At 43.6% G+C, this 18,561-nt stretch overlaps 1 protein-coding gene across 1 annotated transcript in view; it reads right to left on the bottom strand.

Moving 5' to 3' along the window:
- Window positions 1–18,561, bottom strand: part of KIAA1549 (KIAA1549 ortholog) — a 539,186-nt gene that overhangs the window by 310,248 nt on the left and 210,377 nt on the right. The window contains exon 8 of the mRNA XM_086952955.1: window positions 13,598–13,775. Coding sequence (XP_086809081.1) covers window positions 13,598–13,775 — 178 coding nt within the window. The remainder of the gene's footprint in view (window positions 1–13,597; window positions 13,776–18,561) is intronic.

Raw genomic sequence — 18,561 nt, 5'->3', positions numbered from 1 at the left:
CAAGTTTGAGTCTGGCAGTGGTGTTCTGGATGGTCTGTGTAGGAGTTGTTTGGAGATTCCAATGCAGAGTTTGTTGCCTAAGTCCAGCCTGCTGGGGACCGTCCGTCTGATGTTCTGAGGCAACCATTTCAAGATCTTTTGCGGCATGTGTAGGATTTGAAAGCAAGAGCTGCACACGGAGTTGACTTGAGCCTTCAGTTGAGCTGGTCGTCTAGGATGATCAATAGATTTCTTGAGTGGTCTGTGGGTGATGGTGCTTAGCTCAGACAGCCACCAGGTGTAGTCCCATTGGGAGGTCTTCTTGCTGAAGACTAGTGTTGAGCTGCAGGCAGCTAGTTCGCATCCAGTTTGCTATTATGGTCATGCAGTTGGTGAAGTTGGTTCTGGTGGTGTTATTCCCTTGGTGACCTGCTGAGGTTGTCGTTTCAAGAGTTGCTATGCCTGGAACAGAACTGAAATTATCAGAAAATTATGTTGAATTGCCCAATCCCTTGTATTCGGCTCCTCCTTTGACAATATGTGGAATTGTGTTTCCCCCTTGTTTGTTGATATAGAGCATGCTTGTTGTCTTTGGCGTTCGTATCAAAACTGAAGAATTGTGTATTCTGGGAAAGAAAGAGCACAGTCTTACAGCAATTGTTCTACGCTCGAGGACTGCGATATGCAATCATGCTCTTTCCATTGTCCATCTACCACGTACTTGTAACTCTTGCAGTTGTGCACACCAACCCTCTAGCAAGACATATGTTGTCAATACAAAATGGGCATACTTCTGGAGAAAAGTAAATCTGATTGTGGTGTTGATGCATTGAAGCCACCAGGCTACAGTTCATTTCATCTCACATAGCACTTGTATAGGGTCATCGAATTAACCTATCTTCTGCAGCCACTGTTTCTTCATTGCCTCCTAAAATGGCCTCACGTGAAGGCGGAAATGTGAGATCAAAGGGTTGCAGGATAACATCATCCATAAAAAGGACTTCAACATTTGCACGGTGGTTCTTTTTTCTTTTTGCAGATGTATAGTTAATACTGTATGACAATTTACTCTTTCCTTGAATGCAGAGCGGCACATAAAAACTGAATTTTTCTGCAAGACTAGAGAAAGACTATCTTTATTAGGGAAAGCTCTAGCTCGCTGAAGAGCTGCACTCTCTGGTAGAGCTGCAGCTGTCTTGAGAATGTTTCCCTTAAGTAGCCATCATCCAAACAGGGAAACTCTTGACAATCTTGTCTCCTGAGATGAGCAGCTACTGGTGCCATGCACTTCGTGAAAGTCCATGGGCAGATCTGAAACTGAAGGGGAGGACTTTGAGCTTTAATGGCAATTGGCCACTTGAAATCTTAACAAGCAACAATGAGCAGGGCGACAAGGGATATGAAAGTATGCATCCTTAAGGGCTAAAGATGGTATATAACGCATTGGAGACGTTTTAGAACCTTTTGTAAGGTAACCACTGTAGGAGGCTGCCTCAGTATATAGTGTTCACCTATAGTGAGGCACTGTGCATTGAGTCTGGGCAACCCTTAGTGATAGTTTTTAGGTCCCTGAAAACCAGAGCTCTCAAAGGGTAGCTGTGGAGAGCAGCTAAGGCTTACCCAGGAGGGGTGTAATGCAAATGCATTTACCACTATGGTCAATTGGTAATCTTTTTACACATGAAAGAAACACACCAGTTACGTGTAAAAATAATTAGTTTTTATTACTATACATTAGACACTAACTTGGTTTATCTCCTACCCGGAGATATCAATTACACACAAGAAATACTTTAGAAATAGGTAAATAGCATAGAAAAACAGAGGGCCCAATCGGAGGGCAAACCGTACACTAAAATAGTGGGATGAAATTGAAATTGAAATTAAAATATTTATAAAGCGCACGTCCACCGAGCGGTTTCTTGGCGCTTGGGATGGGAGGCAAGTACAAAAAAGAGACTAGTACGCAAGCATGGAGGACCCCAGGGGAAACATGAAACCATCCAAGGTGAGTAGCCAGGGATCTCAAGGCGCCCGGGTGCAGAGTGGTTACACCGGGTAAAACGTCCATAGGATAACACAGGGTAAGCCGTAGTTGGAATTTTACAGTTCTAGGACCCTTTCCAAGGGACCCTCAGGAACCACTTGGATCAAGGAAAATTGGAGAGCCACCCCACCAGTGGATTACCCAGAAACCAGATACCTACACCAGGGAGCCCATGTGCATAGGGATGAAGTGACATCGAGACCACACATAAACGCAAGTGGAGATTCGTGGAACTTCAGCTGCTACAGCGTCTCGTGGGCCATGCCGGAGAAACCACAACGAGGTAACCAGATAAGAAGATTTGAAAGCAGAGGGGACAGAGTCCAAACCACCCAGAGGTGACCAGGAGGCACAGGGGCACAATAACAGCCCTTGTCTTTGATTCTTGCTGTAGTACGGTGAGGATGAAGCAACAGCTGTGGAGCCCAGGCGACCATGTAGGAGCCTTACACGAGCTGTTCCCCGCCAGTCGACAAGTGCAGGAAGGTCAGTGGCTGGCAGGTCAAACAAGCCTTGGCAGACACAAACAACAGATTGGGGAGTGAAGATGTGGTGTTGCAGACTAACAAGGTCAATGTACCAACCCAGTAAGGGATGTCTGGACCAGCCCTCAACATGCATGACAGCCAGCAGGAATTGATGGAGCCCCCTCGAGGACCCTCTGGCAGCAGGCACAGGCAGTCACAGGGAAGCCTCAACAGCCCACAGGAGATGAACGTCAACGATGCAGAGGATGCAGGGTGAACGTCGTTCTTAAAGCTGTGCAGCGCTGGAGGCTGGGACCTCTTGGAGCTTGAAGACCTTTCATGAAGAAAGCCAACAAGCCTAGATAAAGGCAAACAGACATGGTGCATAGGAAGGCAGTTCACGTTGGCCGAAGAGGGATTACAGTCACCCAAGTTGCAGGGAAGACCGGTCAGGTCTCTGGAGAAACAACAAACCACCATCTGTGTTGGAGAGCCAGACGATGCCCGTGGGACAACAGGATATGCAAACCAGTCATCGACTAAGAGGTGCCTACAGATGCAGAGAAGAGACTCCTTCACTCCAAGGGAGGAAGACAACTCCTGGTTGGGATGCAGAGAGTCCTTGGTGACTCGGAGGATGCACGGCCACAGAGTTGCACAACTAGAAAAAGCACAGGTACAAAGATGCAGCAATAATCTTCCCACAGTAGCAGTCTTGTCTTAGATATTACCTTGAACAACAGTAAAGTTCTAGTGTCCACAACCAAAAGAGTCTTCGAACAGCCTTCATATGACAGGCCGTCAGATCTAGAAGTTGTTGCCTGGACGAATATAAGGACCCCACCCTCAGGGGAGCCCTTAGGTAACCCTAAAAAGGGAAAGGAACTCATCTATGGCGATCTTCCTATCAGAGGGGGTCAGGGACGCTACTCAGCTGACGAGTCAGTCAGATACTCTGAGGAGCCAAGATTAAACATGACAGAACCAAGTGGCCACCTTGAGGAGCTGGACAGGGGGGGTGGAGACTTCCTGTCCTTTGTGTGATTTCGCACCAGAGCAGAAGCCAAGGGCTCCTGAATTGGGCAAAACTAATTTATGCGAGGGCACCAAATGTGCCCTTCAATGAAGTCTGATGGCGCTCAGAAGCACCCCCACCCTACCTAATTCTAAAGGAGAGGTGGTCACACCTCTCCTTCACAGAAAATCCTTTGTTCAGCTTCCCTGCCTGAGTAAAACTCATCAGCAGGGGAGGCAGAACAAGATCTAGTGTCAGCAGCAGTGTAGGCTGGCAGACCCTGTACGGCTAGACAGGTAGGTATTGAGTGGTCCTCCAAAGAGCACTCCAATACACGGTATCATAAAAATAACACTGGAATCAGTTTAGTTGTGTGATTCCAATTATATAGATCAACATCTCGACTTGCCAGTGTCCACTTCATACCTTATAATGGATGTTCAGAACTAAAAGCCTAGTGAATAGAATCCGGTGTTTGTAGGGGTACCTTTGCTCGTGCAGGGGTACCCACACACTCAGAACCACGCACCCTGCCCTTAGACTAAAGGGCCTACCTTAGAGGTGACTTATGGGTTAAAAGTCCAGTGAAAGGTGCAAGCATCATTTCATGCAGATTGCAAACTGCAATGGCAGCTCTGCTGACACAGTTTGCATAGGCTCCCATGGGTGGCACAATGCATGCTGCACCCCATGGGAGACTTCTGGTGTGTCAATGTCCTGGCTACTTCAGTACCACATTCTGGGGACTTATAATGGTACCCTGGTATGCCAATTGTGGGGTGTACTAAGTACTTAACAGAGAATTCAGAAGAGAGAACACTGCCACTGGGGTTCTGGTAAACAGAATCCCAGTGAACTACAGTCAAAACATACTGACACCTGGTAAAAAGTGGGGCTATCAATGGCAGAAAGATCCTGCTTTTCTACAACCATGAGGAATTTCTGCTTTTTTCAAATAGTCGTTGAGATTCTTTCAACTCTCCTGTTTTTTTCCTTATTAGGAAAAAATGGGAGTACAGCTAAAATTACTTTGTGAACTTGGGACCAGTTCTACCGCCCCTTTCTATAAGATGGTGAGGATTTCCTTTCGTAATAGATGGGATATGATGATGGAGCATCTTGTGTGGTGGTATCACTGGAGGTTTTTAGATAAACTCAAGAGTATGACCATAATTTATAAGATCCAACATATAGAGAGTTTATGTTCTGTTGGCTCAATAGTTGTCATGAAGAGAGATCTTTCCCCGTACAGGCACTTTCCGATGTTTTGTGACCATTGCCATTGTGTCACTGCCGTATCAATCCTTTGTTTTTTCAACATTGGTTTTCAGCCTTTCTACAAAGGGGCTATTTATGGCAGGACCTGGAGCATTATGTTGCTGCTATGGATGGTATAGTAGTAGTGGGCAGTTTACTGCTGATATCTAAATGGGCTTCAGATGCCTTTGTTGAAGGACACCTAGAGATCTTGCGTTCGCGGTGTTTTACTTCATGGACTGGAGAAATTCATCCACATGATGCCCAAATAAGGCTTCACGGTTGCTTTGTACTTCTGGTCTGAAAGCAGTAAAGCCCTGCCTTCATAAAACAGCTCCTCTGGTAAGTTGTCTGAAACCGGTAGCAGCTCTTCTTTCTCCAGAATAGCTTTTGCCTCCGCTTACTTGACCACCGGGTAAATGTTCCAGATATGGTCCAATATCTGACTATTTCCCGTAAGCATTGCTTAAGCATTTGAATCTATGACGGAGGTACCTGCTGTGCCAGAAAAATGTTTGCCAAATGATGCGGAGGCTGCAGTCTTCCCTGTCTAGAACCCTGCATAAGGTTAAGTGGATTTTCTGGAGCATCTTTGAGCAGCCCCAACTTGATCAATCAACCATGCAGGAGTGTTTTAGGTGCTTTATATTTTTTGTTGAGTCTTGTGATTACTGTCGCCACTGTGGCTGGTATTTCTATGATTTTTAATCCCTCCGACTAAATGTCGATGACAGGGATTCTCTTAACAGTTTTCTAACCCGCTCTTTAAAATAGTAAGTAAAATAACCATTCTCCTTCATAGGCACTGGCAGGTCAAATGCCTTTGATGCTCTCTCAATTAGAACGTGAAATCCACCAATATCAACCAGTGGGAAATCCACTACAGGGGGGTGACATTACCTTGAGTAGATGTAATGTATTCATACCATTCTGAGGCAGAGTACTGAGAGTATTAATTAACTGCTGTTCCTCTTCATCACCTGTACCTGGACAATGCAGCATAATATACTAGGACGCCAAAGGTGAATGATGTGATGGAGTTATTGGGACTGAACAGAGGTGGTAAATGTACAGGTGTGCAAGGTGTTGTTGGGCATATTTGTGGGCTGCAGCCTGACGGTAGATTTAGGAAGAGGTGGTTCTGGAAACTGCCTACAGTAGTCAGCTAGCACTAAATGCTGGCACTTGACAAGGTTAAAGGCACCTGCATCATCTCCTGAAGTGGTGGTTAAGAGCATCTAGTGGTCGGGTTATCTACATTAACCCGATCTGTTGCAAATACCCTTCTTCAAATCAGTCTTCCATGTCGAGAAGACGATGCAGTGTATAACTCGAAACCTTTCTTGTTGAGCTATGTTCTGGCTTTACTGCCTTTGGACTAGCCTTATAAACATATCAGTTGTTATTGTACTATTTGGTGTTGTCAATATATACATTTTTATCAAAGGTATTGTCATTGTCAGTTGTAGGATGACACTGTTGGAAAATGCTGGTACTATAGCTCAAGGTGTTGTTATCTGGTTAACCAACTTAGTTGACTGACTAGTAGCAGAGTTCAATGGGATCCCCTTTACACACAACATGCTGTAAAACAATGAACTATGGTGACCTGGGTGGGAGATTTGAAGACTGCGCTTTGCTCTGATTGGCAAAGATGTGGATCAGTAGTAATTATGTGAATGGGCTACTGTTGTGATTATGTTAAAATCTTTCTTTGTATGTTTAACATTGTACTGCTCGATTCAAGCATGTGAATCTATAAATATCGGACAATGTGTAAATACACATCTTTCAACAGTTTTTTGTAAGGAAATCATTTTTCCCTATCTATGGGATCACTTCTTAAAGTGTGATTGTGGGGTAGTGGCGATGCCAGCAGCCAAGATGGCCACCTGCAGGTACGGCCATTTCACAGCACAGATCGTGGTCATTCCCGCACCCGACTCCATCTGCATGATGAGACTGCATTTCTGAGGGCAAGGCGGTGCAGGTGACCGCCACAGGCCCCACTGAGACAATTTCTTGACCTGTAGACGCCAGGCTTGACTTGAAAGCTCATGGTGTCGGGGGTTGCGGGCGAGCTGGAGGCTGAGACTATGGTGTCCCGCTGCTTGCCTCTGTCCCGCTTGGTGCTCCTGCGGCCCGCTACTTCTCCTGTCTCCCCCCTACCCCCATGAGGCCCGCACTCTAGGCCCTGACGTGGCTGGGAGCCGCTGCTGAGCTCCGCAGCCTCCTGCTGTAGGTGTCCTAGTGAGCAATCGGCTGCTGCTGTGTGTAATCACGCCGACACCCCTTCTTTGCCTTGCATCCCCACAACAGCTGGTGGCCTGATGGATCACTGTGGAGAGGCCTGTGTCTTCCCTCCTGCTGCCGCCCGCCTACCTCTGACACAGTTTGCCACCTCCTGATTCCCATTGGTGTTATATGTGAGCCTGTACTGCCCAAGGGCCTAGGGGACCGACTCACTGTGGCGTCCCTTCTGGGGACACTGCCTCCGCTCCAGGAGGGTGACACGGCGTTCCTTTTCCTGGGCTACCTGGATTGCTGCACAAGTGGGGGTATCCTCTCCTGACCGCCTTGGGGATACTCAGCCCATTTGTACCACTAGACTGGCTCTGTATACCTTGAGCTGTAACAACATATCAGGCGCCCTTTAAAAATTGACGACTGCCCTGGGCTGGGTATGACATGTGGCCACCCCTGCTCCAAATCCTTGCATCGCTCTGGGTGCTGCGTACTACCTATCAGCGTCATCCACCTTACTGCTCCTTGTCTCTCATGATGGGTCATGGAGATCCTCAACAATGCAAGTTACTCTTTGAACAGTGCAATCCTGCCTTCTCCCGCCCTAGGGGTGAGCTCCTGGACAGAGATGCTGGCTCTAATCCCACAAACTGCACTGCTGCTTCGAGCTGGGTGCCATTCTATTGATGCACGCTTTGATGCCATCACCAGTCGCCTTGATCGCATGGATGAGCTGTTGGAAAGGCAAGCCACTAGATTGGATGGCACAGAGGAAAGCATCTCCAGACTGGAGGATGGCGTGATGACCATGGTAATCAATCCCACAATGACCTAGACTTTGTAGGCACTTGGAAATTCTTATAATTCTTTTTAGGTATACCATATGTTGCATGAATATTACAAACTTACTCCCCCCTTTCGTTAATTATTGGGGTAGTTGGTATAACCTTGAAAAAGTGCCTCATTTAATAAACGCCCATTCCCTTATGGTAGTAATAAAATTCAGATTGCGAGACAAAAACAAACACACACCTTAGTGTCAGAACTTTACCACAAGCAAAATGAAAAAAGGGTGTGGGAGCGAGCTGGCACCTCACGGGTGCACCACCAACGGGAACCTGGCAGGTACTCACCAGGATAGCCCTGTTCTCATCATTGGCACCATTAAGCTCGGAAAATAAAATTGTATCCAAGAAGCACAAAAAAAGGAAAGTATTTTGTGAAAGTATGCAGTGAAAGAAGACCACAAAACGACCAATAAAGTGTCAAACCAACATATAAAACACACACGGCAACACAGATATGCAATTTTATTCTGTCTCTTGTGTTGGGTGTGGGACCTACAAGAAGTGAGTGTGGTTACTAACTATCCAACCAACACCACTTTACTTGCCGACATGTTTCATTGCCATCGATTTTTTGGCAATTTCTTCAGGGCATCATACACATTAAAGCCACTGCATAAGGACAAACTAGTCTTCGCAACTGAAAGAAAAAATAATAAACACACGTTTGTAACACCCTGTCTGTAGAGCATGTCCTGCCTCATCCCAAATCGCCTAAAAAATAAATAATCGCCTAAAAAATAAATAATTAAGCATAGGAGACGCCTATAAAAAATCTTAATATTTTTGTAAAAAACAGAGTGATGAGGTGTTCTCTCCTGTTGTAAAATGTTTCTGTTAATGTTTTCCTTTTTTTTAGAAAATTCGGTATGAAAACATTTAGGACTTTTGAAAAACATTAACATATCACCCGATTCAATTCGTAAAGACTGATAAAGCTAATTGAAAAGCTTTGACATAGAATTGAGATCTCGTGAGATCTCGGCTTAAGACATGTATCAGTATGGTTTGCAAAGGAACCGGTCCCAATCCAAAATGGCAGCCGCTTTATATCGCGGGAACACGCCACCAAACTCAGGAATATAGTACATGGGTTTGTTCCAGTTAAACATAGGGCGAGTCGATGCCAGACACCTTCCACCATCGCGGTAAGGAGTAAGGGCTCCGGGGTAAACTTCGATGTGAGGACTCGGCATTTTATAAGATTAGCCGACTCATGTGCTTTAAACTGTGGGTTAGACTTGGAGATGATGGCTCGGCACCTTAGAAGATCGGCCGATTCACGGGGGTGGATATAACTCCTACGTGATGGTTCGGCACGGTTCAAGATCGGCCGAGTCATGGTGACTGAATAAGGTGAGAATATTCTCACTACAATGCACAATTTAACAACAAATAATGAACAGGTATCTGTGGGAACAGTACAAAGCGTCAAGTTCAAGCAAGATATTTCTCACGAGCTCACTAGAAGTAAAGAGCTCGGGTAGCTCGAGCAAGAAAAGATAGTCAGATAATTTCGGTTGATATACCCACGCGAATTATTGAGGACAATATAAGGTCACTTTTTTTTGTTCTACAAACGAGACAGGATCACAAGAGTAAAATATGCACATTGTCTCTCTGTTCAAACCCTCACAGCAAATTGAAGAAGAAGGATCAACGACCCACATTCGGGGTTGCAGTTCCATGAGGTCATCACCCTCCCGGCTGGTACGAGTACAGATGGCCGAGTGAGGGTAATTAAGGTTGAATTATATGTGTTTGGGATGAGGCAGGACATGCTCTACAGACAGGGTGTTACAAACGTGTGTTTATTATTTTTTCTTTCAGTTGCGAAGACTAGTTTGTCCTTATGCAGTGGCTTTAATATGTATGATGTGGTCTTCTTTCACAGCTTACTTTCACAAAATACTTTCCTTTTTTTTGTGTTTCTTGGACACAATTTTCTTTTCCGAGCTTGATGGTGCTAATGATGAGAACAGGGCTATCCTGGTGAGTACCTGCCAGGTTCCCGTTGGTGGTGCGCCCGTGAGGTGCCATCTCGCTCCCACACCCTTTTTTCATTTTGCTTGTGGTACAGTTCTGACACTAAGGTGTGTGTTTGTTTTTGTCTCGCAATCTGAATTTTATTGCTACCATAAGGGAATGGGCAATTATTAAATGAGGCACTTTTTCAAGGTTATACCAACTACCCCAATAATTAACGAAAGATGGGTAAGTTTGTAATATTCATGCAACATATAGTATACCTAAAAAGAATTATAAGAATTTCCAAGTGCCTACAAAGTCTAGGTCATTGTGGGATTGATTGCATTGTGAGTGGAGGGCGACCTATGACTAGCTTTACCCTCTAAGCTCCTGATAGTTTCAATAAGTGATGACCATGGTGACAAGGTGAAATGCATTCTCAAGACTGTGGCCATTCATAATATGGACCTCAAGGCGCACTTCCACCGGAATAACATTTGCATTATGAGGATCGTGGAGCGGCTTCGGACAGATCTCTTGATCAAGACAGTTTTACATCTACCTTCGGGTGGAGCACGCCCACCAGTCATTGGGCACCCCACCACGTGAGGGCACACCCCAAACTTCACTCACCTGCCTAACTATAGGGACAGAGGCTTCACACTCAGACCGGCCCGTAAGCGGGCCAGTTACTGTATCAAGGCTCTACTGTGTCTCTCTTCCCTGATTTTACCATTGCCATCAAGGAGGCCCAGCACAAATATTCGAATGTCAAAAACTCTCTAGGTAAATTGGGCTTCAAGTAGGCTATGCTGTACCTTGCATGGCTACAGCTCGAGGTCTATGGGATACTGCACTTCTTGAACACCCTAGTGGAGGCTGCACAATTTTGTAAACACACTGGAAATAACGCGGGGTCAGGGCGGAATACTCCAGTCGCTCTCCGCCTTCTTCGACAACCACTATGGCTGTTGAACAGTTACCCTCAGCTGATGGATGACCCTTTCGCTTACTGGTTGTACTCCCTGTGGGCAGACACATTGAGGATCCTCCTCACGGTGCGGTCTCAATTCTCATTTCCCCCTGTTCAGACACATTATGCTTATAGTCCTAATCTACTGTAACCTGTAGGCCTGATCTGCTGAGGTGTCGCCTCCCGCTCAGGTGTTTACCGCAATGCTGTTGATTATATGTTTGTTTTTGTTCTTTTTTTTCTGGGACACGCTGAATGTACTGTCTAGTGTGGGTGGAGGGAGGGCTCCTTGGGTTGGTAAGTTTCTGTTATACAAGTTTCCAATTGCCCACTCGGTGCGTATTACTCTTCACATTGCTGTTGCACTACCATTTCCGTACTCATGATCCTGAAGACACAGCGAGGTGGCCGGGAGGGGATGGTAGAGCTTGCCCTCCTTACATGGAATATATGCACCCTTAATAACCCACATAAAAAGAAATAGCTGCTTTCATATTTCTCACGCCTTGGGGTCAAAATTGTTTTTCTCCAAGTGACCCAACATCCACTCCGGGGCTCTCCCACTTTTGCATTTTCTTGGGAGTGCACCGTTACTTTTCATGCTACAGCTCATACTCAAGGGGTGTGTGCATACTCATTCATAAAAGAATCCCTTTCACTCTCATTACCAGTTTCTTTTAGACACCGAGGGCCGCTACATAATCTTAGCCAGTGTCCTAGCTGACAAGCGGGCTTTACTGATCAATATGTATGCCCTGTATGTGGATGCACCAGAGTTCTACCATGACATCTACACGCACACGGGTCTGGCAGAGGCAGACATCATCCTCATGGGCGGAGACTTCAACATGGTGCAGAATCTGTTGGACAACTCCACCAGCACACAAGCACATAGTAAACCCTGAGCCCTGAAGGTCCTTCACCATATTACAGACATATATGCACTTCATGACATTTGCCGACTGGGGTATCCCTCTGTCTCAGACTATACTTTTTACTCTGCACCCCATTACTTAGGAACCATTAGTTGAGACTCATCCTTAACTGTAAATTGGACTCAGTGGACAACTGACACGATGGCCGTTATTGAATCATTCCCGTCAAAAACTAGTGCTACAGATACCATATGGTGGAGGCCTGGAGTGCAGCTGGTTATTCCTGGGCGATGCCTTACATGACCCTGTCTTCTGCTATGAGCTACATGACTCCATCGTTGAATATTTCACTCTCAATACACTCACAGAATACCCTGCGAGAGGCCTTCAAACCCTATATCCACAGAGTGTGCATCTCTTAGCACTTGGGTATACAATGTGACATATTCCCACCGGTCTCGTATAGAGGATGAGCTGCGTAATATCTATCACAGGGACTCCCGAACCCATTGTTCACATCAACTGTCCTGGCGCTCGGTCTTACTGTCTGAGTTTTGGGATTTAGCCAATAAGAAAATAGCGTATCTGGGTAAACCTGCCACTGCCAGGCGGTATGTGAGGTGGAGCGTCTGGAGAGGCTTCTCCATCCTTTGAGCAATCTGATGAGTGGTATCTATCTACTTTGAATGTGCCAGAATCCTGTAATGTTGTTTAAAACATTGTTAAGAAAGCCCCAAAGTTCCCTATGGTATTTGTCTCAGAAGCCTATGCACTTAGGACCAAATGTCGTAGGTGCCATCTACTCAACCATAACCTAACTTACTAATAGATCATTAACTTCGGCTCCTCTTGAAAGACATTTCGAATGTCTCGTAAAAATACCTTTAAAAACTAGCCTTCAATGAGCAATATGTAGGATCATCGGTACTTACAGATTGCATCATATGATTTGTAAACATCAATCATTTCTTGAGACAAAGTGCCATCTCAGACTCTTTCTTTTCATATAAACATGTTTCAGAGTGCACAGCCGTGTACATTTTTCTTTATTACTTTGCTTCAATGGATGCTACCTAGGTAAATTATCTTATTTCTTTACAATATACATATTCAGCCTTATAGGCTACTTTTAGCCCCCTTGGAGAATGTTGGCTACTACCTAGCTGGCAACAGATACTGGGGCACAGTCGGGCGTTAATTCTGTTCAGTCTCCTACTTGACTTGGATTAGTGGAGAGACATGTTATACAAACAATGTGCTTATGAAAGTGCTTGTACAATGATGTATGTATGAATGTCATACTTAATAATGTAAAAACCAAGCCAATGAGTAACAGTGATGGGGTGGCGAAACGTTTTGGCCACACAATGTAATTAGTGAATAATTCAAGATGGCAAGGGTGGTAAAGGTTTGTAAGCTTGTCAGTTAAATCCTCACATCTTTAAATATGACAATCTCTGTGCAACAAATGGACGCTATGTAACAAAACAGCTGAAATAATAAACATTCTATGAATGTATTTCTTGGTTCCTTGAAGACCGATGCTTAGTTTTACAGATCTAGAAACAGTTTAGTAAAATTCCACAAATCACTATTTTTAAAGGAAAACTAATTGTGTGATGCAGATTTACACTAACATACCAATTACATCCTTAAGCAATGACGTATAAAACTAGACTAGTAACATTCCACTAACATCTATAACAAATGCCGTTTAAAGGCCCTAAATAGTTTTTTTCAATCGTAAAAAATACACATCCAAAAAACAGAAACATGTCTACTGTGTATGTTCTATGATGAACAAAGAAACATATGAATTTTTATATCATCATCATGATAATTCTGAGAGCTTACTAAAAAACTGGGTCTGAAAAAGCATTAATCAACCAGTTGCATGCGATATTTAACATAGACAGTGGGTACTTACGCTGAGCAAGAACTCCTTGGATGCGGTATCCCAAGATGATGGCTGCCCTTTGGATGTTTACTATGTTGATCAGATCTGCAGCTTTAGCAGCATCAAGCCTCTCACCATGCCCATCTTCGACAAAATATATTAGAGCTGCTGGATTATCTGAACCCTCAAGCCGCGATACATTTACAACCTGAAAATGAACAAACTAGAGTCAAAGATTCAATAAGAAGTTAATTAAAGATCAGCCAATGCATTTAGGCAAAAAAACAACAGGCGCGTGATAGGGAACTGAGGTGATGAATTGGTGTCATACAAAGTACAGGATTCGCACAATAATAACACTCGTTCTAGCTGTTCCTAGTTCACCTCTTCTCACACTTCTACGATGCCCAGGCAGCAAATCAGAACACTGCTTGCATAGTAAAGAGCTAACACGCACCTCCATGCCTGGCCCATTAGATATGCAGCTTATGATTTCCACACCCCAGCAGTTTACTCTCAGTCTACTCCTAATGGGTGTAGACAGAAAGGGGGTGGTGTTTAACTTAGTCTAGAACGAAGGAGACTAGATCTCACCTACAAGAGTCAGGACAGTTAGTCAGGACGACTAAAATATTTAAAGGTTGGAAGGAAACCTCACTGTCCCTTGTGGTTTAGCAAAATACATTCTAAAGAAGAAGCTGACTAATCCTGGCATCAGACCTGTAGTGCATAGAGCAGTGTTTGCAAAATGCTGTAGAGGGAGGCCAAATTGAGCACGCCCCAGCCAGAGCATACCGTTTGCCTAAGGAATGAGGAGTAGCCCTGATGGCTGCAAAAGAAGTTGTTTTCCATAGGGTTTGGGTCATGGAAATTGATCAACATGATGTATGGATACCTTCTGGAGGAGGGAGACAAACTAAAGTATACAAAAAAGTGATGGATGGAATTATTGAATTAATCTCAGCCATTGGTAATTACCCAATCCATCGTTATTTCGCACACCAGGTTACCTCAGTTTGGACACTGCAATCTATCTATATATATAAACGAAAGTATGTCTTTTTGTCCTTTATGCATTACTACACCATTCATCCGATCGCCATGAAACTTTAGGAAGTTGTTGAGTACACTCCCGCAAATGTTCCCCCCCCCAAAAAAAACAATTTAAAAAAAATTGTTGAAAGTTGTTGAGTACACTCCCGCGAAGGTTTCTGCCAAAAAAAAGAAACATTTGTTAAATAACGGCCCCCTGGCCCCCCAGGTTCCTCATAATCTTTCCAATACTGAACGTTTACAGTTTACGGTGCGACTCGCTTTTGCAATGACCATCAACAAAGCACAAGGACAATCGCTGCAAGTGTGTGGACTAGATTTGGAGAATCCGTGCTTCTCACATGGACAACTGTATGTGGCTAGCTCATGCTTTGGAAAACCTTCTGATTTATTCGTGTACACACCAGACGGAAAAACAAAAAATACTGTGTATCCACAAGCACTCGCATAAATAAACAGAATTAAAACAACACTTTAAAATGTTCTCCATATTAAAATGAATAAGTGTCAATAAAAGTGACACAATGTAAATTGAATGTTATCATAAGTTTCCTTAAATTTCCTTTCTTCGGAGCTCGCAGCAATGCGCGACGGGTAAGCTAGTATACAAATAAAACTTGACCCTGCTCCTATCGGAACAGTCCAGCCTGAACTGCCAACTGTTTAGTTTTATACTTATTGTGTCGCCCTAAGTGGAACACAAAAAAAACCTAAAAAGCCTCAACAGTTCTTGAGAATAACAGAATTTCCCTTGGATTTCCGAAGTAGGTATGTGGAATTATATAATCTAGAGCTGAATAAAGGTTTTAAATGATGGTTAATGATCTTTATCAAAACAATGGCAAAATCTCAGTTACTAATGTTCCTCTTTGTATAGCAGACCACGGCACAATCTTTAAGGACTATTTTGAAGGACTATTTTTGAAGACTCACTGTAATAGGATTCGGTTTAATTTGTTAGAACTTATTAAAAGCCACGAACTAAGATCCCCATTCAAGAACTTTATAGGATGTACTCATCTGCTCTATTTGATGCCTTTAAGACAACCTTCCAACTGGTCTCAAAAGTCTGGGCTGAGATCTCTTATGCCTATTCTGTGGCTCACCTATCTGTTCATCTTAAACTACAGTAGTAAAAGTCAAAAACTGTCTATAATATACAGCGAAAAAATTAAAAAGGTGAAACGTTAGTGGTGAGTGTAATTGTTCTAGATTCTGATTATTTAAGATCGATCATTTCCACATATTTGTTAAATTTTGTGTTCTTAAAGATATTGTGATAGACCTCACAAGGGTACCATCTATTATGATTAACATGGATGTTGCTCTCATTGCTTAGTGGATCAAGAAGTGGATGGATGGGAAGTTTTTGCGGTTTATTTTTTTTAAAGTTTTAATATAGCGCAACCCTAGCACAAGGGAATTAGAGCATTGTGCATGAGCACAAGATTACGTAACATTTTTGTAAAGCATGGGCAGATTTTCCAAGAATCATAGAATGTTGAGTTGAGGTCAGGGCTTGAACTTAGTTCCTCAGTTCCAAAGTAGTCAGCTCTTGCCCTTATGCCATATCTCACCCTCTGCCCCAATTAGTAGTTTTGTTTCAATCAGAAAAGATTGGCTCTGTATAGCTCAAGATGAAAAAAATCAGTCCTTTCTTCATACTGTCAAATGTTGGAATTTATTATGTTACTATCAAGACCTTGAATGAACTGTTGCTTGAAAAATAGCAGCTTAGCAAAAGACAGTTTTTAAAGGATGAATGATCCATCTAAACTGGCATCTAAATAAACATGATTAGCAATCTCTAATCTTACTGGTCTCGTGGCATTATCAGCTTACAGGTGGCTCGAACGTTTGGGCGGGGAGGGGGAGGGGGGGCCACATTCTCATGACAGCGCAAGTTTATTGTACTGACTCCACCATGGCCCCCAAATCTTCTGATGCTTTTTAACACATCACCTTGCTTTATGGATCATATCAATGGCCATTGAGCAGCAGTCCATCCCCAGCATCTTTCACCCAACGTTGGAGTCTCCTTGTTCTTCCAACTCTGGGCTATGTCTCTCATGGCTACCAATAGCCAGATTCCAAATAATATACAAGTCATCGCAGGTCCCTTGCAGCCGCCCATAAGCCCAAACAGGGCCTCTTTCAGATCTGGGGTAACAGGTTGTCCAACTATGGTCACAAGAGTCTTTTGGATTGTTCCCTGCATAGAGCAATGGCGGAGTATTCGCATATTTTGCGCAAAGTGCTGGTTTTGAAATTACATAGCAAACAGGTAGGGTTAGAAACTCTGTCCATATTCCATGGATAAGATGGGTGAAAATAAACTATGTAAGGATCTGAACTGATCAGCTGAAGATGTGCTGAAATTGTCAGTGTCCATTCTCAGTCACCTAATTAACCCATTTTGCACTACTACATCTCCCGTAGAAAAGTATTGATGCTTGGTGAATTTAATATGTAGGATATCCTGGAGATACCTGTGCTACCCAGACTGTCATAATTTTAGAATCTAGGGCACTGAATGTGTATATCTGCATCACAAATTACATCAACCAATGAGTCTGTAAGTTAGTTGTATAATTTACATAGTAGCAGGTAACTTCCATATTACTTTTCAACCTATTTTGTACAGCCTGTCCAGCTAATGGTGTGTTTACTAAACACATGCATGATGTTCCTAATGCACCATAGGTGTGTAGAGGTATTGAACGGGTTATAAATCTTTATATTGAATAGTAACTCTGTGTGCAGCTGACAGTTGATGACTTGTGTCCTGTATGTTCCACACAAGTTTTTTGGTTCTGCAGAAAAAGTTACCAATAAGGCAAAGATCCTACGTAGGACATACTAAGTATAAGCAGCCTTGAGTTAGTAGACAGAATTACCTTAGCATGACAATTTCAACATAACATACTAACCTATGTACATGTGCTTGTTTTGCTTCTGAAGTTGGTCGATCTGTAAAGATTTCATCACAGTATGAAGGCTGCAGGTAGAATGATCTTTAGAACCTTCAGACCTTGATTATTTTAAACAAATACTCTTTTTTATTTCCAAGTGTTGCATAGTGTGTACACTGTTCTTAGTAGAAGCCTTTCAGTACTCTGTGGTGCATTTCTCATTAGAGTTTCACGTTCTACAAACAGTGTGGTATAGAGTAACCTCTCTTCATAGAGTAAACACTGTTTACCATACCCACTTCTCTGCTCATATCACTTCATTTCTCAATGTTGGTTTGGTGAGTGTGAGGGGTTTGTTACAGATAAAAGCAGTCTTTAGCAGGGCATTAATTTTGGAACAGACGTTGAGCATCTTGAGGAAGAATAATGTTACTTACCCAGTAAGCATCTGTTCTCGTCATATAGAGCTGTAGATTCACATGCTTTGCATATACTCCTGCCATCTAGAGTTGGGTCACGAGGTAAGGCGACTTTTTCTTTTGGTGATAGTGCGCAAGGGCAACCACTCCATTATTAGATTGTTTTCCCGCAGAGGGTGAGAATGGAGTTAGTAAGTGTAGAATAGAGATGTCCATACGTATGTATGTAAACTGAGAAATTGCAACAACTACAGGAGATCGGGGAGGCAGGTGGGTGCATGTGAATCTGCAGCTCTACATGCCAAGAACAGATGCTTACTGGGTAAGTTACATTATCAGTTGGAGGTATGTGAGCTGTAGAGCACATGCTTTGCATCGACTATACAGCAGAACACTTCCAAAGCGGTATCTGTAGTTGTCTGAAACAGGGTTTTAAGTACTTCCTGGCCTACACATCTACGCAACAGTGTTTGGGTAATGTGTGCGGTGTAGACCATGTTGCTGCCTTACAGATGTCAGCTAGGGGAAATTTCCCTAAGAAGGCCTTATAAGCCCCTATTTTGCAAGTGGAATGCGCTCTAGGGGGTATTAGCAAAGTTCTTTTTGCTTT

The sequence above is a fragment of the Lissotriton vulgaris genome, chromosome 1_2, assembly GCF_964263255.1.
Source record: "Lissotriton vulgaris chromosome 1_2, aLisVul1.2, whole genome shotgun sequence".
Lineage (NCBI taxonomy): Eukaryota > Metazoa > Chordata > Amphibia > Caudata > Salamandridae > Lissotriton > Lissotriton vulgaris.
The sequence above is the reverse complement of the archived record's forward strand: the minus strand, read 5'-3'. Positions and strand labels throughout refer to the sequence as shown.